General features: G+C 48.7%; 1 protein-coding gene across 1 annotated transcript in view; it reads left to right on the forward strand.

The window, feature by feature from the left end:
• The window catches only part of tle2a (TLE family member 2, transcriptional corepressor a), a 46,879-nt gene that overhangs the window by 21,475 nt on the left and 4,506 nt on the right, over nucleotides 1-20,898 (forward strand). Inside the window, exons 4-17 of the mRNA XM_042306459.1 lie at nucleotides 5,586-5,649; nucleotides 8,055-8,099; nucleotides 10,269-10,331; nucleotides 12,016-12,090; nucleotides 12,758-12,995; nucleotides 13,258-13,319; nucleotides 13,511-13,606; nucleotides 13,732-13,780; nucleotides 13,873-14,036; nucleotides 14,607-14,736; nucleotides 15,644-15,837; nucleotides 17,191-17,270; nucleotides 19,284-19,533; nucleotides 19,894-20,141. Of these exons, the coding sequence (XP_042162393.1) occupies nucleotides 5,586-5,649; nucleotides 8,055-8,099; nucleotides 10,269-10,331; nucleotides 12,016-12,090; nucleotides 12,758-12,995; nucleotides 13,258-13,319; nucleotides 13,511-13,606; nucleotides 13,732-13,780; nucleotides 13,873-14,036; nucleotides 14,607-14,736; nucleotides 15,644-15,837; nucleotides 17,191-17,270; nucleotides 19,284-19,533; nucleotides 19,894-20,141 (1,758 nt within the window). The remainder of the gene's footprint in view (nucleotides 1-5,585; nucleotides 5,650-8,054; nucleotides 8,100-10,268; nucleotides 10,332-12,015; nucleotides 12,091-12,757; nucleotides 12,996-13,257; nucleotides 13,320-13,510; nucleotides 13,607-13,731; nucleotides 13,781-13,872; nucleotides 14,037-14,606; nucleotides 14,737-15,643; nucleotides 15,838-17,190; nucleotides 17,271-19,283; nucleotides 19,534-19,893; nucleotides 20,142-20,898) is intronic.

Consider the following 20,898-nt stretch of genomic DNA (forward strand, 5'->3'; position numbering starts at 1 on the left):
GGTCCTTAGCTTAGTGATGAGCTTCGTGGCCACTATGGTGTTGAATGCTGAGCTGTAGTCAATGAACAGCATTCTCACATGGGTGTTCCATTTGTCCAGATGGGAAAGGGCAGTGTGGAGTGTTTGAGATTTCGTCATCTGTTGGGGTGGTATGCGAATTGGAGTGGACCTAGTGTCTGGGAGGATGCTGTTGATGTGAGCCATGACCAGCCTTTCAAAGCACTTCATGACTACCGACGTGAGTGCCACGGGGCGGTATTCATTTAGGCAGGTTACCTTCGCTTCCTTGGGCACAGGGACTATGGTGGTCTGCTTGAAACATGTAGGTATTAGACTCTGTCAGGGAGAGGTTGAAAATGTCACTGAAGACACTTGACAGTTGGTCCGCGCATGCTTTGAGTACACTTCCTGGTAATCCGTCTGGCCCAGCGGCTTTGAATGTTGACCTTTTTAAAGGTTTTGCTCACATCGGTTACCAAGAGCATTATCACACAGCCATCCAGAACATCTGGTGCTCTCGTGCATGCTTCAGTGTTGATTGCCTCGAAGAGAACATAAAAGGCATTTAGCTCGTCTGGTAAGCTTGTGTCATTGGGAAGCTCGCGTCTGAGTTTCCCTTTGTAGTCCGTAATAGTTTTCAAGCCCTGCACATACGACGATTATCAGAGCCGGTGTAGTAGGATTCAATCTTAATCTGGTGTTGATGGTTTTCTGAGGGCATAGCGGGATTTCTTATAAGCGTCCAGATTAGTCTCCCACTCCTTGAAAGCTCTAGCCTTGGCTTCTGGTTGGGATATGTATCACTGTGGGGACGACGTCATCAACGCACTTATTGATGAAGCCAATGACTGAGGTGGTGTATTCCTCAATGCCATTGGATGAATCCCGGAACATATTCCAGTCTGTGCTAGCAAAACAGTCCTGTAGTGTAGCATCCGTGTCATCTGACCACTTCCGTGTTGAGCGTGTCACTGGTACTTCCTGCTTTAGTTTTCGCTTATAAGCAGAAATCAGGAGGATAGAATTGTGGTCAGATTTGCCAAATGGAGGGCGGGGGAGAGCTCTGTATGCATCGCTGTGTGTGGAGTAAAGGTGGTCTAGGATTTGTTCCCCCCCATGGTTGCACATGTGACATGCTGGTAAAAATGTGGTAAAACTGATTTAATTTTGCCTGCTTTAAAGTCCCCGGCCACTAGGAGTGCCGCTTCTGGGTGAGCATTTTCTTCTTTGCTTTTTTTTTCACCTTCATTTAACCAGCTGGCTAGTTGAGAACAAGTTCTCATTTACAACTGCGACCTGGCCAAGATAAAGCAAAGCAGTGTGACACAAACAACACAGAGTTACACATGGAATAAACAAACATGCAGTCAATAACACAATAGAGAATATTAAGTCATATATGTGTGTGTGTGTGTGTGCGTGTAAATGAGGTAAGGCAATAAATAGGCCATAGTGGTGAAATAATTACAATTTAACACTGGAGTGATAGATGTGCTTATGGCCTTTTTATAGTGTTGGTTGAGTGCGGTCTTAGTGCGAGCTTCGCTTTGTGGTGGGAAATGGATGGCTACGAATAATACCGATGAGAACTCTCTTGGTAGATGGTTGTTGGCAACTTATCATAAAGTATTCTACATCAGGTGAGCAATACCTCGAGACTTCTTTAATATTAGGCATCGCGCACCAGCTGTTATTGACAAATAGACACACACCCTCACCCCTCGTCTTACCGGTGCATGGAAAATCCCGGCAGCTCTTGTTTGTTTCTTCGTTCAGCCACGTCTCGGTAAAACATAAGATGTTAGAGTTTTTAATGTCCCGTTGGTAGGATAATCTTAATAGTTCATCAATTTGATTTTCTAACGATTGCACGTTAGCAAGTAGAATGGAAGGCATTGGGAGTTTACTCGCTCGCCTCCTGCTTCTCAGAAGGATCCCCCAATCTCCACGCAACTTGAGGAAAGTCACCCTCGGAAACGCCCAGCCTGGCCCTTGTCTAGGTGAACGGATACGGATAGAATTGTCACTTTTCAGAAATCCTGCCATGGGGACCTCTGCGGGGGGCTACTCCACTATAATACAATCTATCAGGGGAATGAATTTAATCCCCCGAGCTCTCACCCGCCCCTCCCATCCCTCAATCTCCTCCCTCTCCCGTCTCCTCCCTGGCGGTGATAAATGAGTCAATTATGGGTGGCAGCGCCGGCCTTCTGAAGGGGAGCGGATGTGCTGTTATTACCTGTTGTAGCCTGGTAATGTTGCAGTATTAATCATATTCTAATTTCCCAGGCCCTCACTGCTCTCCCCCGCATAAATCTGCTACACACAAACAAGTCAGCAGCATGCCCGCCGGGGTGTTAGAGGACACGGGGGAGAGGGGGGGGTGTGTTAGAGGACACGGGGGGGTGGGGGTGTTAGAGGACGGGGGGGGGGGGTGTTAGAGGACACGGGGGGTGGGGCGTGTTAGAGGACGGGGGGGTGGGGGTGTTAGAGGACACGGGGGGGGGGGCGTGTTAGAGGACGGGGGGGGGGGTGTTAGAGGACACGGTGGGGTGGGGGGTGTGAGAGAACACGGGGGGGGGGGGGTGTTAGAGGACACGGGGGGGTGTTAGAGGACACGGGGGGGGTGTTAGAGGACACGGGGGGGGTGTTAGAGGACGGGGGGGGGGTGTTAGAGGACGGGGGGGGGGTGTTAGAGGACGGGGGGGGTGTTAGAGGACGGGGGGGTGTTAGAGAACAGGGGGTGTTAGAGAACACGGGGGTGTTGGGGGACACGGGGGGTGTTAGAGGACACGGGGGGGGGGGGTGTTAGAGGACACGGGGGAGGGGGTGTTAGAGGACACGGGGGAGGGGGGGTGTGTTAGAGGACACTGGGGGAGGGGGTGTTAGAGGACACTGGGGGGGAGGGGGAGGGGGTGTTAGAGGACATGGGGGGGGGGTGTTAGAGGACACGGGGGGGTGTTAGAGGACACGGGGGGGGTGTTAGAGAGGACACGGGGAGGGGGTGGTTAGAGGACACGGTTGGGGGGTGTTAGAGGACACGGGGAGGAGGGGGTTGTTAGAGGACACGGGGGAGGAGGGGGTTGTTAGAGGACACGGGGGAGGGGGTGTTAGAGGACACGGGGGGGGGGGGGGTGTTGTTAGAGGACACGGGGGGGGGGGGTGTTAGAGGACATGGGGGGGGGGGGTTTTAGAGGACATGGGGGGGGGGGTTTTAGAGGACATGGGGGGGGGGGTGTTAGAGGACAGGGGGGGAGGGGGGGTGTTAGAGGACACGGGGGGGGGGGTGTTAGAGGACATGGGGAGGGGGGTTTTAGAGGACACGGGAGGGGGGGGGGTGTTAGAGGACACGGGGGGGTGTTAGAGGACAAAGGGGGGGTGTTAGAGGACACGGGGGGGTGTTAGAGGACGGGGGGGTGTTAGAGGACACGGGGGGGGGGTGTTAGAGGACGGGGGGTGGTGTTAGAGGACACGGGGGACGGGGAGGGGGTGTTAGACACGGGGGGAGAGGGGGGTGTTAGAGGACACGGGGAGGGGGTGTTAGAGGACACGGGGAGGGGGGTGTTAGAGGACACGGGGGAGGGGGGGTGTTAGAGGACATGGGGAGGGGGGTGTTAGAGGACACGGGGGGGGTGGTTAGAGGACACGGGGGGGTGTTAGAGGACACGGGGAGGAGGGGGGGTTGTTAGAGGACACGGGGGAGGGGGGTGTTAGAGGACACGGGGGGGTGGGTGTTAGAGGACACGGGGGGTGGGTGTTAGAGGACACGGGGGGGGGGGTGTTAGAGGACACGGGGGGTGGGTGTTAGAGGACACGGGGGGGGGGTGGGTGTTAGAGGACACGGGGGGGTTAGAGGACACGGGGAGGGGGTTAGAGGACACGGGGGGGGGGTGTTTGTTAGAGGACACGGGGGGGGTGTTAGAGGGGGGTGTTAGAGGACATGGGGGGGGGTGTTAGAGGACACGGGGGGGTGTTAGAGGACACGGGGGGAGGGGGGTGTTAGAAGACACGGGGGAGGGTGGGTGTTAGAGGGCACGGGGGGGTGTTAGAGGACACATGGGAGGGGGGGTGTTAGGACACGGGGGGGGGGGTGTTAGAGGACACGGGAGGAGGGGGTGGTGTTCGTTAGAGGACACGGGGGGGGGTGTTAGAGGACACGGGGGGGGGGGTGTTAGAGGACACGGGAGGGGGTGGTGTTAGAGGACACGGGGGGGGGTGTTAGAGGACGGGGAGGGGGGGTGTTAGAGGACACGGGGGGGGGGTGTTAGAGGACACGGGGGGAGGGGGTGTTAGAGGACACGGGGGAGGGGGTGTTAGAGGACACGGGGGGGAGGGGGGTGTTAGAGGACACGGGGGAGGGGGGTGTTAGAGGACACGGGGGGGAGAGGGGGGTGTTAGAGGACACGGGGGGAGGGGTGTTAGAGGGCACGGGGGGGTGTTAGAGGACACGGGGGGGAGGGGGGTGTGTTAGGACACGGGGGTGTTAGAGGACACGGGGGGAGGAGGGGGTGGTGTTCGTTAGAGGACACGGGGGGGGGTGTTAGAGGACACGGGGGGGTGTTAGAGGACAAGAGGGGGGTGCTAGAGGACACGGGGGAGGAGGGGGGTTGTTAGAGGACACGGGGGAGGGGGGTGTTAGAGAGGACATGGGGAGGAGGGGGGTGTTAGAGGACACGGGGGGGGGGGTGTTAGAGGACACGGGGGGGGGGGTGTTAGAGGACACGGGGGGGGTGTTAGAGGACATGGGGAGGAGGGGGTGGTGTTGTTAGAGGACACGGGGGAGGGGGGTGTGTTAGAGGACATGGGGGAGGGGGTGTTCGTTAGAGGACACGGGGGGGTGTTCGTTAGAGGACACGGGGGAGGGGGTGTGTTGTAGAGGACACGGGGGAAGGGGTGTGTGTTGTAGAGGACACGGGGGAAGGGGGTGTGTGTTGTAGAGGACACGGGGGAAGGGGAGGTCGATGGCTAGTTCCTTAAAGGAGTGCTGTGTGTGTGCTTGGCTGAGAATTCCTGGGGTCCCATGGTGGGTCATGGTCACATCAGGGTGGCTTGGCAAAGACAGAAGGACTGAGGGAGGAGGGGTCAGAGAGGGAGAAACGGACAAATGGAAGGAAGAAGAGAGGGAGGAGGGGACTGATAAATAGTGAGAGGGAGGGGACACACAGGGCAATTAGAAGGTGAAGGTGGACAAATGGAGAGAGAGAAGAGATTGGGAGGGAGAAGTGCGCCCCATCCCTGCCCTTCAATGACACCTTGGTCCTGGGAGAGACTGCAGTCAGGTCTGGTCTGGCTGGGAGGCAAGCGCTAAGTGTGAGCTCAACTATTCCTGGTGTGCTCTGAAGCGATAATGTCCTGTCACCTGCCCAATCCTGTCTCTGCTGGCACACATCTATCTGCAGGTGTCTGCACTGCCTACTAAACATGGATGTGTGTGTTAGTTAATGTGTGTGTATTTCTGGCTCTGTGTGTCTTTGTGGGCGTGGGAAAACGTTTTGAATTATATTGTATGAACACTATTGAACAGGGTGTGTATTATATAGATATGAGTATCTGTTCTCTTGTAAATCTTAACCTCTTCCTTACAGCCTGAAGATGGAGTGTGAGAAACTGGCCACAGAGAAGACTGAGATCCAGAGACACTATGTTATGGTGAGACCCTCAAACACAGTCAACAACACACTCAATCCACTCCACCTTGGGTGTTGTAACAAACACCATGCTGATGATTCTTGTCTGCAGGAGAAGAGTTGAGATTTATTGTGTTTCACTAAGCAGGCAGACAGTTCAAGGGCTTTATTGGCATGGGAAACAAACTTGGCAAAGCAAGTGAAGTAGATAATAAACAAAACCAATTAACATTAAACATTACACTCACAGAAGTTCCAAAAGAATAAAGACATTTCAAATGTCATGTCTATATACAGTGTTGTAACGATGTACAAAGGGGAAATTAATTAGCATAAATATGGGTTGTATTTACAATTGTATTTACAGGTAGCCTAATCGCTTTGGGCCAGTAACCAAAAGGTTGCTGGATCGAATCCCCAAGCTGACGAGGTAAAAAAAAGTGTTATTCTGCCACCGAACAAGGCAGTTAACCACTGTTCCCTGGTAGGCCGTCATTGTAAATAAGAATTTGTTCCTAACGGACTTGCCTAGTTAAATAAAGGTTACATTCCCCCCCAAGTCTGTATTTGGCAGTAGCCTCTGTTAGTTATTGCTGTTTAACAGTCTGATGGCCTTGAGATAGAAGCTGTTTTTCAGTCTCTCGGTCCCTGCTTTGATGCACCTGTACTGACCTCGCCTTCTGGATTGTTCGCGGGGTGAACAGGCAGTGACTCGGGTGGTTGGTGTCCTTGATGATCTTTTTGACCTTCCTGTGACATCGGGTGGTGTAGGTGTCCTGGGGGGAAAATAGTTTGCCCCCGGTGATGCGTGCAGACCTCACCACCCTCTGGAGAGCCTTGCAGTTGTGGGCGGAGCAGTTGTCGTCTGCAAACTTGGTGATTGAGTTGGAGGCGTGCATCGCCACGCATTCATGGGTGAACAGGGAGTACAGGAGGGGGCTGAGCACGCACCCTTGTGGGGCCCCTGTGTTGAGGATCAGCGAATTGGAGGTGTTTCCTACCTTCACAAGGGTACGCGCTCAGCCCCCTCCTAGACTCCCTACTCTTTTTTTTTTTTTTTCCCCCATGATTTTCTTGGGTCTAATTGTGTTGCTGCCCTGGGGCTCTGTGGGTCTGTTTGTGTTTGTGAACAGAGCCCCAGGACCAGCTTGCTTAGGGGACTCTTCTCCAGGTTCATCTCTCTGTAGGTGATAACTTTGTTATGGAAGGTTTGTGAATCACTTACTTTTAGGTGGTTGTAGAATTCAACGGCTCTTTTCTGGATTTTGATTGTTAGTGGGTATCGGCCTAATTCTGCTCTGGATGCATTATTTGGTGTTTTACATTGTACACAGAATATTTTTGAAGAATTCTTCATGAGGCGTCTCAATTTGGTGTTTGTCCCATTTTTGTGAATTATTGGTTGGTGAGCGGACCCCAGATCTCACAAATATAAAGGGCAATGAGTTCTATAACTGATTCAAGTATATATTTTTTTAGCCAGGTCCTAATTGGTATGTCAAATTTGATGTTCTTTTGATGGCATAGAAGGACCTTCTTGCCTTGTCTCTCGTCTCATTCACAGCTTTGGTAGTTACCTGTGGCACTGATGTTTAGGCTGGGGTATGTATCGTTTTTTTTTGTGTGCTCTAGGGCATTTGTGTCTAGATGGAATTTGTGGTCCTGGCAACTGGACCTTTTTTGGAACTGTCTCGGGTTAGACTGTGTGTGTGTTGACTACACAACACCACTGATGCCAGCATCTGGCAAGGGACTAAACATCACACCCACTGGAAACCACATGGACCACACGTGTTGTCTCCAGCCCAAATATGGGTAATCCTCCACATTCCCTTAGAGCAGGCGGTGTTCAGATGAGGAGTGATCAGAGAGCCCCCTAACCGCAGCTGACTGTGGTGCCAGGCCCCACTGTTGCAAAAGGAGCTATGTGGTAGCCTGGCACAGCCCTGGCACTCTACCCATTTCTCGCTTCTTTTTTTGGGCTCTGAATTTGAGTCTGCAAGTTGCTTAGCAACAGCTCTGAATCTTGGCACAGCTGCAGAACAAACAGCCAGCTGTCTATATATATATATATATATATATATATATATATATATACGCGCTTCCATCTCTTTATTTCTTCCACCTAGCTGACAAACCACTCACTACTTACTCCTCAATCAAACCTGTTGAAAATGACATGTCAGAATGTCACAAGGGACGTCTGTTTTTAAAATGATTTGAGCTCTGCCCGATGATGATTTTCCATCCTTGTTCTGAACCGATTGATTGACACACCATCTCTGGGCTCACATGCCAGGTTGGCATAGCTTGGAGCTGAGGGCACAAAATGACTCGCCCATTCATCTAGACTTGAAAGGTGTATTTTCTTTTTAGATCTACATATATGCAAATGTATAACCATCGATTTCCGTCTCATTTTTACAGTATTACGAGATGTCCTACGGCCTTAATATTGAAATGCACAAACAGGTGAGTACAACCGCCTTCCATTGTCATCTCTCCCCCTCTCCCTCCCTCCCTTTCTAGTCAATCTGGGTCTAGAGGAGTTATATATGCTATGCTGCTGGGAGAATCTAGTGAACTGGCCTCCAGCACAAAATGCTAATCCGCCAAGGGTGGACCCATGACACTGTGCTGCTGTTGCATTAATAGGATCTGCAAACAGAATTCTTATTTCTAGACAGACAAGAGGAGAGATGTGCCCTTCCTAAAGCAGCTGGAGCATCTTCTTTACTCCCCTCAAACATTCTCTCTCTTACCGCTGCTGACTTTACCCTCCTCCCTCTTTCTCTGACTTTACCCTCCTCCCTCTCTCCCTCTTTCTCTGACTTTACCCTCCTCCCTCTTTCTCTGACTTTACCCTCCTCCCTCTTTCTCTGACTTTACCCTCCTCCCTCTTTCTCTGACTTTACCCTCCTCCCTCTTTCTCTGACTTTGACTTTACCCTCCTCCCTCTTTCTCTGACTTTTTCCCTCTTTCTCCCTTTACCCTCCTCCCTCTTTCTCTGACTTTACCCTCATCCCTCTCTCCCTCTTTCTCTGACTTTACCCTCATCCCTCTCTCCCTCTTTCTCTGACTTTACCCTCATCCCTCTCTCCCTCTTTCTCTGACTTTACCCTCATCCCTCTCTCCCTCTTTCTCTGACTTTACCCTCCTCCCTCTTTCTCTGACTTTACCCTCCTCCCTCTTTCTCTGACTTTACCCTCCTCCCTCTTTCTCTGACTTTACCCTCCTCCCTCTTTCTCCTTTACCCTCCTCCCTCTTTTCTCTTTGACTTTCTCTGACTTTACCCTCCTCCCTCTTTCTCTGACTTTACCCTCCTCCCTCTTTCTCTGACTTTACCCTCCTCCCTCTTTTCTGACTTTCTGACTTTACTTTCCTCCCTCTTTCTCTGACTTTACCCTCCTCCCTCTTTCTCTGACTTTACCCCCTCCCCTTTCCCTTTACCCTCCTTCTTTCTCTGACTTTACCCTCCTCCCTCTTTCTCTGACTTTACCCTCCTCCCTCTCTCCCTCTTTCTCTGACTTTACCCTCCTCCCTCTCTCCCTCTTTCTCTGACTTTACCCTCCTCCCTCTCTCCCTCTTTCTCTCTCTCTCCTTCTCTGCCCATCTCTGTTAGTCTTTTCCTCCCTCCCTCCTGCAGGTATACAGTCCACGCTGCTGAATTTCACTTTAAATCAGGTCACTGCCTTCGGAGCGTCTGCTCTCTTCCTTCGTTTCGCCATCTCAATCGCTCTGATTTTGACAAGCCACACAAATCACCCTCCTTCCTTCTCTTTCTTTCTCTCTAGCTCTTCCTTCTCCTTATGCATCCTGCCTCATTGGCTGTCAATTCCTCAAGTGCACAAGAGCCTCCCCTTTCATTTCACTCTCCCATTTTGTTCTCCCCTCTTTATCCTCTTTCTCTTGCTCTCATTTTCATTCTCTCCCTCCCACCATGCTGCCCTTCTCTCCAATCTCCCTGGCTCCCTTTCTCCTGAAGATGACATTCAGTAGTTGGCGTTCTCTAACAAGAAATCATTGTGTTTCCCTGGGGAGGGAGCTGATGGATTTATGGAGGAGAGTGCTGAAGGGTGGGCACTGCCTGTCTGCAGAATAGAGGGAAGCGGATGGGGGGGCAAGAAGGAGAGGAAGAAGAGTGTGAAGGAGGTTGTGGGTGGGAGTTCACCACAGCATCAATAAATCACTTAGTAGAGAATGGTGTGTGGCCGGCCGGAGCGATAGGAGAGAGGAGAGGCTAGCTGTCAGCAAGACTAATGACCCCCAGTCATAATGATGTTGTCATCATGATCTCTGCATGAATATCATTACTGGTCTTAACAGGTTTGCTGGGGTCCACCGCTAAGTTAATGAGGGGAGGGAGGGAGAGCTGTGTGGATCAGAGAGGCAAACGCCCATGGCTAAGCCCACTGACCCCCAGCAGGTAGGCGCACACACACAGATGCTGGCCATGAATATTTTAGCTGGGTTCCCTGGCAGTGTTTGGATTTGCATGGACCAGATGTTTGGAGCTGAAATATTTACCACACTCGCCCTCGCAGCCAGCCCTGCTAAGGTTTTGGGGTGTGTTTTGCTTTGATGAGCACACACAAAAACACAGTGTCCTCCCTCTCACACTCTCCCTCTCTTTTTCTGCAGACGGAGATCGCCAAGCGCCTGAATGTGATCTGTGCCCAACTCATCCCTTTCCTGTCACAGGAGGTGACACACACATACACACGGTCATGCATATTAACACATCAGTAACACGTTCAATATCTCTGACATCCACCCACAGACTGGTGCACATGCTCCTCGTAACAAAGAAGTCCCAGTATAACATTCAGACGTACAGTACCACCAGGAAGCAGACACATACATTAACACAGATGCTGTGAGACAGAGTAAAAACATTCATATAAGTCCTATGATGATAGCGATTGCCCATTTACTGCTTATCACTTAGTATGAATTTATTTATTACCATTTATTCTCATGACTTTAAAATGATTTCATTATTAAAATGATTAGTTCATTCCAAGTCATCGTCTAATCTCTAGAGCTGTTGCCTATGCTGTCTGACAAAATCACTATTTTAGTAGTTCTTCAGCCAGCTGTGCAGGCTGACTGTCATTGTTTCTTTCCTGCTCATCACCTTGGATAGAGTCAAGGATATGTTTAGCCTTATTCTAACACTGTTAACATGTACATTGCTCAGCTTGATGTATTTCGCATTTACAAGGGATGAGACAAAGACTCTTAAGAGCTGTGCAACACACAGCATGTTTTGGTTTCTCTTACAATAAATTTGACAGTCCTGTAACAGGTCATTTTTACAGAGTAAAATGTAAAAGAGAATGGTATCAACCTACAAGCCATGTAGTCAAAGTATTAAATGAAACACTGATAAATAGGCATAACATTAGCTCAACATTACACTATTGTTCTATATTAAATCAACCTCTTCACCCTCATCATTCAGTAAGGCCTCATTTAAATTTAATAGTGAAGTAACTTGCACAATTATCGCCCATTCCATCTATTTGTCATTCATTCAGTGGGCTGGGATCGTTTGCGTCGCTGGATAGTCAAGCATTATTCTAAAGGCCCACTGCAACATGTAGCACATGTTTGTTTCCCTTACAATAGATGTTATTAGTAATAAAGTTTGAGTAAATAAAACAGTCCCATAACAGCTTCTTTTTACGAAGTAAAACGTAAAAGAGAATATTATCAACCCACAAGACGTGTGAGCAAATTATTTGCCGCTGATAAAATGGGCATAACAAACTTCTCATTAGAGTATTGTCTTTCTAAATTAAATCAGCCTCTTCACCCTCCTTATCATTCAGTTACCCTACAATTTATTTTTAAATTAAGCCTAAGGTGCACAATTATTTCCCGTTCATCCATTTGTCATTCATTCAGTGAGGCGAGAGAGAGGGACCCATTAGCGCCTGGCTGGGTACTAAGGATCTACAGTTAAGAATAGGTGTGGGGGGGAGTAAAAAGACTGATTTCAAAATTCTGACAAATGAGCAGTGTAAAATACAAATATTTAGGTAGTCAGGGAAGGAGCTAGGCATTTGTTTTTGGGGCTGTTTTTTAATTTATTTACAAAATCAAACATTGGTGGGTGTTGGCCTATGGCGGTTTTAGTGTTAACCGGTTCACATGCTTTTAAGATAATGGTTCTGTTCCGGGAACAGTATTGATCAATTTTGGTTTGGGTTCTGTTCCTAAAATAATCGTTATTTTCCAGTTTTCGGTTCTGTTCCCTGAACCGGTTCCAACCCTTGCTATATATACCACATTTTTGTATTGAATGTATTTACATTTTGTTAAAAAGCAGACTTTTTAAGTTTCTCCTCTCCCCATCTCACTGTTACCTTGGCTTGTCCCACAGCACCAACAACAGGTGGTCCAGGCCATGGAGCGCGCCAAGCAGGTGACTATGGGGGAGTTAAATGCATCGATAGGGGTACGTGGACTCCCTCCTCTACCTCATACAGTGTTTAACTCATCCTCTCATACAACTTTATTTCGGTTATTTTGTTTGTGCTTTCTGTGGGTAGCCAATTCCCCCTCCTCCCAGCATGCACACACAGGTTCACAAACACGCACACACAGACAGACAAATTGGTCACTTAGTGCAGGTCTGACTGGAACAGGCTGAGATGAGTGTTAGGAAATGGAGAGGGAGAAGAGAGAGGGATGAAAGATGACACTGTTTGTGTGTCTGCGCAATGCTACTGCTGTGTGCCAAGAGACAACCCAATGGCCTCACCAAACCAGAGGACCTTCAAATTGCACATTGCATTGATTTTTACAGCCTGAGAAAAATATTTTAGTGTTATGCGAAGAAATACAATTATTTGAGAGATTCTGATTTTCTTGGCTTTTTTCACATCTTTTTAACAATCATGCACTCCATGGATTGATTTTGTGGCAGTCTTCTCTCTCCTAGGGAGACTCTCCTTCCCTCTACTCTCCCTCCATCTTGGATGGCACCATGCATGGGCTCCTGCATCACTGGAGACAGACATCTTTCTGTATACCTCTCCCCCTTCAGCCCCTGTACAGCCCCCATCCAGCCCAGCTCTAACCTTGCATTGTCTTCTCTCTCTCCTTCTTTCTCGTCCTTTCAGCAACAGCTGCAGGCGCAGCACCTCTCCCAGCATGTGGCCCAGGGTTTGCAGGGTCTGCACAGTATGCAAATGGGGCCCCATCCTGGGGGCCTCCCTCACCCTGGCCTGGCGCTGGGCGGAGGGTCCAGCCTCTTGGCTCTGTCTGGGGCCCTGGGGGCCCAGCTGGCTGCCAAGGAGGGCCACGAGAGGGCCCACCTGGAGGCTGCCGCTGCTGCAGCCGCCGCAGAGCACCACAGAGGTATGGGCTTGGACAGGGACAGGAAGGGGAGCAAGATAGAGAAGGACGCGACTGGTAGGGATGGATTAGACTGAAAAATTAGACTGAAAAATGAGATGTGTAGGGTTTGGTCTAGGCTGGGGCTTGGCTAGATTGTTGGAGCTGATTAGATTGGGCTAATAATGTGTGAAATTGATAGTGATATACTAAAGAAATAGACATTTCAAGAAAATACCACGTGTGAGTGGTGATAGTCATGTTGTATTGTGTTTGCTCTGTTTTGGCTGGCTGCGGGGACGCGGGGCGATGCTGCCCATCATGGACGTAGACCGTGAAGCGGGACCGGTGAGAACACTACACCAGAGTTCCCTACAGCCAAGTACACTGCAATATAGTACACTTCACCTTGATCCTCAATCTCCCACAGACACTGAGCCCTGTTTTTTTTTCCCATCACATTTAGCCGGGGTGGTTATGAAGTTGACATGGTTTATACAGTTCGTCTCATCACCTTCTCTTCCTTCTCCCTCCCTCAGAGCTCTATGTCCAACGGGGATAAGGGCCGTACAGCAGACTACCTCAGCAATGGGAAGAAGAGGAGGGCAGACGAGAAGGAGTTCATGACGGACTATGTTAGTATGCTGCATCGCTGAAAAGTTGATTAGCAATATGTGTGCGTTTGTCACATTAATTCAGTAATTAGGTGGGTGTGTGTACGTGCACATTTTTTAACTAATATCCCACATTTTGATTGCAGGGCAGCGATGCGGATAAGAGTGATGATAATTTGGTGGTGGATGAGGTGAGTTGGCCTGTCTTTGCATCTCAGTTCAAATCCCCTAAATCACTCTGATTGACTGATTCAGATTGATGAGAGAAACACTGCCCCCCCCCCCAGGACCCCTCGTCCCCCGCAGTGTCCACTCCTACTCGTCTCGAGAAAACGGCCTGGACAAGTTGCCCCCGTCTCGTAAAGACGCCCCTCCCCAGGCCAGCCCTGCGTCCCTGGCCTCCTCCAGCAGCCAAGCCTCCCCCTCCCGCAGCAAGGACCGGGAGCCACCGGTATGCTCCTCATCAGTCCATTACATGCCTTTATTGTGAGACAAACGCACAGCTTCATACAGTTATGCCCGGGGTAAGATGAGTGCTTGTATGTATGGTGAGGCATGCTCAGCCCACACACTTAGTTCCAGTGATGGTCCTTCCATTCAGCCTCAACTCTGTGGCAAGGACGCTCACATCCCATGTGACCCTAGCCTTACTGAGCCTTAGTGAATTACTGCATTTCTACATGACCTCTCTACAGCATAGATTCTAGATACATAGAACAGCAGTGATACAGAAGCCATCTGTTAAATATTCCATTCCAAGTGGTTTCTCCATGTTGGGTGTCCTTCATGTAACTCCACAGCATTAGCACCTAGTGTCTCTCTGAGAACTGTGGTGTGATGGAAGGATATCTCACATTCACGTCACATGATCTCTTCTCTCACACCCTCTCGTTCTTTCACACTTTTCAATCTTTACCTCCCTCCTCCTCTCCCCATCTCGCTCTCTCTACTTCCTTCCACCTCTCCCCATCTCTCTCTCTTGCTCTGCCTCTCTGTGTCTCGCTCTCTCTGTGTGTCTCAGAGGGAGAAGTCCAGTACCCCAGGTATGAAGCCAGGCACCCCCCACGGTTCCCAGGACTCCTCCACCCCCGGCCCCAGTGCACCCCCACAGTTCCGGCCCGTCCCTGGCAAACCTGGCGTTGACCCTCTGGGTAAAACCAAGAACATCATGGATCACATGTGTACTGAAGTTTTCACTAGGTTTTTTAATATCAGCCTTAATCATCAGATTTTGACTGAAGCAGCCTACAGTTTCCATCTGCATTCAGTATTTCAGTCCATGCATTAATCAAAATGGTAAGCCATGTTCCAACCATTTGAGCTATACAAAATGCCCTTGACATGGGTTACCTGATGTGTTTGTGAGAGATGTGCAGTTGTGTGGATTTTCAGCTGGGAGTTTAAGAGAGGACTCTGGCACTTTCATAATTATGCTGTGTCAGTCTATTGCAATGCATCAATCTCCCCTCCCAGCAGCTCCCATTCAGTAGTCAAGTGGCTCCACACTGCTGCTGTGTGGCAGACCAGCCAGCAGAGTGTAGTAGTGCTCTTGTGATGTTCTCACTTCTGTGGCAGAGAGCTATGCGTTTGAGCCTGTTTGATGTGGAACCCTACATAGAGGATCAGAGCTGGCTCCCAGGCTGGCTGTTTACACAGGGTCTCTGTCTTCTCTAACAGTGTTAACTCTATCAGCCACACTAATGGGAATGGTAATCATGTCCTTTCCCAAAGCAATACAAACTTCTCTTTGTGTCTCCATCTCTGTATTCATAGTTCTAAGGTAAACATCAGCTACTGGTCTCTGTTGGATTCTAGCTTTTCAATTTTTTTTGTTGCTTTTCTCTCCAATTTCGTGATATCCAATTGGAAGTTAGTCACGTCTCTGCAACTCACATATGGACTCGGGAGAGGCGATCGAACCCGGGTCTGTAGTGACAACTCTAGCACTGCAATGCAGTGCCTTAGATGACTGCGCCACTCGGGAGGACCCCGATTCTTAATCTTATCTCCTCTCTCCCTCCCGCCCTCCTCTCTCCCCTTTTCTCCTCTCCCCATCAGCTCTGGGTCTGAGGAACCCTCTGGCGGTGCAGGGAGCGTATCCCCCCGGGGCATTTAGCCTGCCCCCTCCAGGAGTGAATGGGGAGCTGGCGGGGGCAGCGGCAGCCTATGGAGCGGGGCTCCATCTGGTCTCCCCCCAGATGAACGGCTCTGCAGCCGCCGCCGCTGCAGCCGGATATGGACGATCACCAGTGGTGAGCGAGGAATGGGGTGGTGATGGAGGGAAGGAAAACTGAAAGAGAGGGAAACGGAATATATATATACACACACACACACACACATACATACAGTTGAAGTCGGAAGTTTACATACCTTAGCCAAGTACATTTAACTCAGTTTTTCACAATTCCTGACATTTAATCCTAGTAAAAATTCCCTGTCTGAGGTCAGTTAGGATCACCACTTTATTTTAAGAATGTGAAATGTCAGAATAATAGTAGAGAACGATTTATTTCTACCTTTATTTCTTTCATCACATTCCCAGTGGGTCAGATACACTCAATTAGTATTTGGTAGCATTGTTCAACTTGGTCAAATGTTTCGGGTAGCCTTCCACAAGCTTGCCACAATAAGTTGGGTGAATTTTGGCCCATTCCTTCTGACAGAGCTGGTGTGACTGAGTCAGGTTTGTAGGCCTCCTTGCTCGTACACACTTCAGTTCTACCGACAAATTTCTATAGGATTGAGGTCAGTGCCTTGTAATGGCCACTCCAATACCTTAACTTTGTTGTCCTTAAGCCATTTTGCTTGGGGTCATTGTCCATTTGGAAGACCCATTTGCGACCAAGCTTTCACTTCCTGACTGATGTCTTGAGATGTTGCTTCAATATATCCACATAGTTTTCCTACCTCATGATGCCATCTATTTTGTGAAGTGCACCAGTTCCTCCTGCAGCAAAGCACCCCCACAACATGATGCTTGATAGCAAGGATGAACCAGACTTTTTTTTCTGAGGTCTTAGCTGATTTCTTTTGACTTCCCCATGATGCCAAGCAAAGAGGCACTGAGTTTGAAGGTAGGCCTTGAAATATATCAACAGGTACACCTCCAATTGACTCAGGCTAATTGACATCATTTATCAGAAGCTTCTAAAGCCATAACATAATTTTCTGGAGTTGTCCAAGCTGTTTAAAGGCAGAGTCAACTTAGTGTATGTAAACTTCTGACCCAGTGGAATTGTGATACAGTGAAATAATCTGAAAACAATTGTTGGAAAAATTACTTGTGTCATGCACAAAGTTGATGTCCTAACTGACTTGTCAAAACTATAGTTGATTAAACAAGAAATTTGTGAAGTGGTTGAAAAGCAAGTTTTATTGACTCCAACCGAAGTGTATGTAAACTTCCGACTTCAACTGTGTCTCTGTTCATGCACTAGGCTTTTATTGGAAATGATATGACCTCATAAACCAGTTATATCTATATCTCTTCGTGGTATGGACTGATTATTCACTGGGGAAACAGTACATTTCTAGTATGTGGTTGTAACTGCAGTTGTAACTGCTCTGTCAGATGCCTGAGCTAACATGTTGTCCGTGTCCTCCAGGTGGGCTACGAGTCTCCTCACCCCCACATGAGGGTACCAGGGTTACCCGCCAGCCTGCAGTCCAGTGCCTCAGGGAAACCGTGAGTACTGTTCTCTACAGTTCTCTCTGCCGCTGCTACCGCAGCCACTTATACGGTCATCACACCCTCTAATTCTCTGACCACAGCACAATTTTACTGTTATGTCTTCATACTCGTTTGTTGCTATTGTAGGCTTTTATTGTCTTGAGGGTAACCTCAAGCTTCAGCTTTGTTAAAGGCCCAGTGCAGTCAAAAAACTGCACACATTTTCCTGTGTTTTTATATATATTTTCACACGGAGGTTAGAATAATCAGCGGTGTGGACTCAGTTGCATGACTTGGACTCTATTCTGACTCCAATTGCAAATTTGACTTGAGACTCGACTTGATAGCAAATAATGACTTGACTTGGAGCCTCAAGACTCGGCTTTGACTTGAGACTGATGACTTGAAATGATCTGGGCAGGTTTCGTAAAGTTTTGTCACTCATTTTGTGGCACGGTGTCTCTGTTGATTACTCTCCACGCAGCCAGAGACAGTAGCTGCTGCATCGACTTGCAAAAGAAGTGAAACAGATTTTCTGTAAACTCTGCTCTCTGATTGGACCAGCTAACTGTTAGTCAACACATGTCAGGGTAGTGCAGTTCTCAAAGTGAGATGGTTTTGGGGGGTCGCGAGTGTGAAATTGAATGGAATAAATATATATTTTTCATGTATTTTAATAGGCAACCATTTGTATTTTCTATGTATCTTTGTCCATTTGATCTGATTTCTAATATAGGCCTAATGTATTGCACCAAATTGTCTCAAACATCTCATCTGTGTTTCAGAACACAAAAATTGCATGTCTTGATTGTTGACCAGTCATCAGCATAGGCACCCATAGGTGAGCACGCATACCCATAGATTAGTGTCCAGAAAGCTCTTGCTTACTTTTCTCTGGCAAAGACAGAGTAGGCCTACGTTTTATATTATTCATATAAAATACCGTTTAGAAATCTACTACAGACACATTTTTGCAAGAACAATAACAGGCTACCTGGCGATTTCATTGATAATTTTCATATTTCAGATAGGCCTAGTTTGGGTGGCTACTGGCTATAGGTCTAAAGATGGCTGTAACATCGCACTGCCTTCAATATTATGGTATGAAGATGTAACATTCTGGCGAATGAATTATGGTATTCGTGAGGAAGAGGGTCTACCCAGTTGGCAACGAGCATTCGGCGGGCAGGCGGCCCTCAACTGATAGGATGAGGCGCTGACAGACCGTGTTTCCACCCTATCCTGCAACCCTCGCTGCATACAGTTAGTTAGGCCTTATGATTCTGCTTGCTCTGGACAGAGAAGTGAAATGATATCCAGTTAATATTGGCTGCTAACATGAATGACTTTCAGATAAACTACATTTTACAACCGGATTTGTATTTCTGTGTCTTGCCATTTATGTCTCTAATGACAGGTGATTATGCGCAGTGATTATGTGCACTCGTCTTATGGTAAATTGATCATTTACTTATGAAGCTTGCATTTGGAATTTGTTTTTAAACTTAATTCTTACATATCAAAATGTTAGACAAAATACTGAAACGGCCTGTCTGGTAGCTTCAACAAATAGACAGATTTGTAGTTGTACATACAAGTCATTGTATGTAAAGCATTTTTTTTTTTTTGCTTGACTTGTCTTGACTCTTCTTAGAATGCACGACCTGGTCTTGACTGGACTTGTTCTACTTGGGACACAATTTGAGACTCTGACCTTGTGATTGGCTCTTGAGACTCTGACCTTGTGATTGGCGTTTGAGCCAACTGATTGGCTCAAACGCATTAAGAAGGAAGGAAATTGGACAAATTAAAATGTATTTGATTTACTTAAACAATTATTTACTACAAGATTCCATATGTATTATTTCATAGTTTTGATGTCTTTACTATTATTCTACAATGTAGAAAATAGTAAAAAATAAAGAAAAACCCTTGAATGAATAGGTGTTCTCGAATTTTTGACCGGTAGTGTATACAGTAATATTTTTGTTCTTCTCCTCACTCTGTTTACCTCCTCTCTCTCACCAGTGCCTACTCTTTCCATGTAAGTGCGGATGGACAGATGCAGCCGGTGCCTTTCCCTCCAGACGCCCTGCTGGGCCCGGGCATCCCGCGGCACGCCCGGCAGATCCACACTCTGAACCATGGAGAGGTGGTGTGTGCCGTTACCATCAGCACCTCCACACGCCACGTCTACACCGGCGGCAAGGGGTGTGTCAAGGTGTGGGACATCAGCCAGCCTGGCAGCAAGAGTGCCATGGCCCAGCTCGACTGTCTGGTGAGTGGAGAGACACACTCTGCATAGAGACACAAACACACTGACACCAAAGAGATAGCAAAGGAAGGACACACTCAAACAGTGGTCATGTAAGGACAACTTAAAGTGATAGGCATTTTATTTTTTATTTTTTATACTTTATAGTGTACATGAAAAATGTATGTACCAAGTTGTCTTGAAGGGAAATGTTGCTGGGTGGTAATGTTTTACTCTGGTGGTACTGCTGCGGCTGCAATCCTTAGAGGACTTAATTCTGCTGCGGTCATATTATTAATAGTTGTGAATTTTATGTTGCCCACCGCACACAGACACATTTGCACCCTATAATTACTGGAGTTATTTTCTCTGTTACCCAATCAGAATAGGGATAACTACATCCGCTCCTGCAAACTCCTCCCTGATGGCCGGACCCTCATCGTTGGAGGCGAGGCCAGCACACTGTCAATCTGGGACTTGGCCACACCCACTCCCCGCATCAAGGCGGAGTTGACGTCTTCTGCCCCGGCCTGCTATGCTCTGGCCATTTCCCCCGACAACAAGGTCTGCTTCTCCTGCTGCAGTGACGGAAACATTGTAGTCTGGGACCTGCACAACCAGACCCTGGTTAGGTAAGGAGAGGAGAAGGTGGTAAAGAGGAAGATGAGGTTAGGAGAGGGGGGAAATATTGTGGTATGGGACCAGCACAACCAGATTCTGGCCAGAAGAGGAGGAGGGTAGTGTAGGGCTGGAGAAGGAGGGTAGTGTAGGGCTGGAGAAGGAGGGTAGTGTAGGGCTGGAGAAGGAGGGTAGTGTAGGGCTGGAGAAGGAGGGGTGTAGGGCTGGAGAAGGAGGGTAGTGTCGGGCTGGAGAAGGAGGGTAGTGTAGGGCTGGAGAAGGAGGGTAGTGTAGGGCTGGAGAAGGAGGGTAGTGTAGGGCTGGAGAAGGAGGGTAGTGTAGGGCTGGAGAAGGAGGGTAGTGTAGGGCTGGAGAAGGAGGGTAGTGTAGGGCTGGAGAAGGAGGGTAGTGTAGGGCTGGAGAAGGAGGGTAGTGTAGGGCTGGAGAAGGAGGGTAGTGTAGGGCTGGAGAAGGAGGGTAGTGTAGGGCTGGAGAAGGAGGAGAAGGAGGGAGTGTAGGGCTGGAGAAGGAGGGTAGTGTAGGGCTGGAGAAGGAGGGTAGTGTAGGGCTGGAGAAGGAGGAGAAGGAGGGTAGTGTAGGGCTGGAGAGGAGGAGGAGGGTAGAATAGTGCTGGAGAGGAGAGTGCATAAGAGTAGAGTGAGAGGGTAGGGCAGGAGAGTGGAGAGGAGGGGAGAAGGGTAGAGGGGAAGAGAGCAGGGCAGTGGGCTAGATGACTATAGATCACATCTGAATGGCTCTGGGTTGATGTTG

The sequence above is a fragment of the Oncorhynchus tshawytscha genome, linkage group LG01 (assembly GCF_018296145.1).
Source record: "Oncorhynchus tshawytscha isolate Ot180627B linkage group LG01, Otsh_v2.0, whole genome shotgun sequence".
Lineage (NCBI taxonomy): Eukaryota > Metazoa > Chordata > Actinopteri > Salmoniformes > Salmonidae > Oncorhynchus > Oncorhynchus tshawytscha.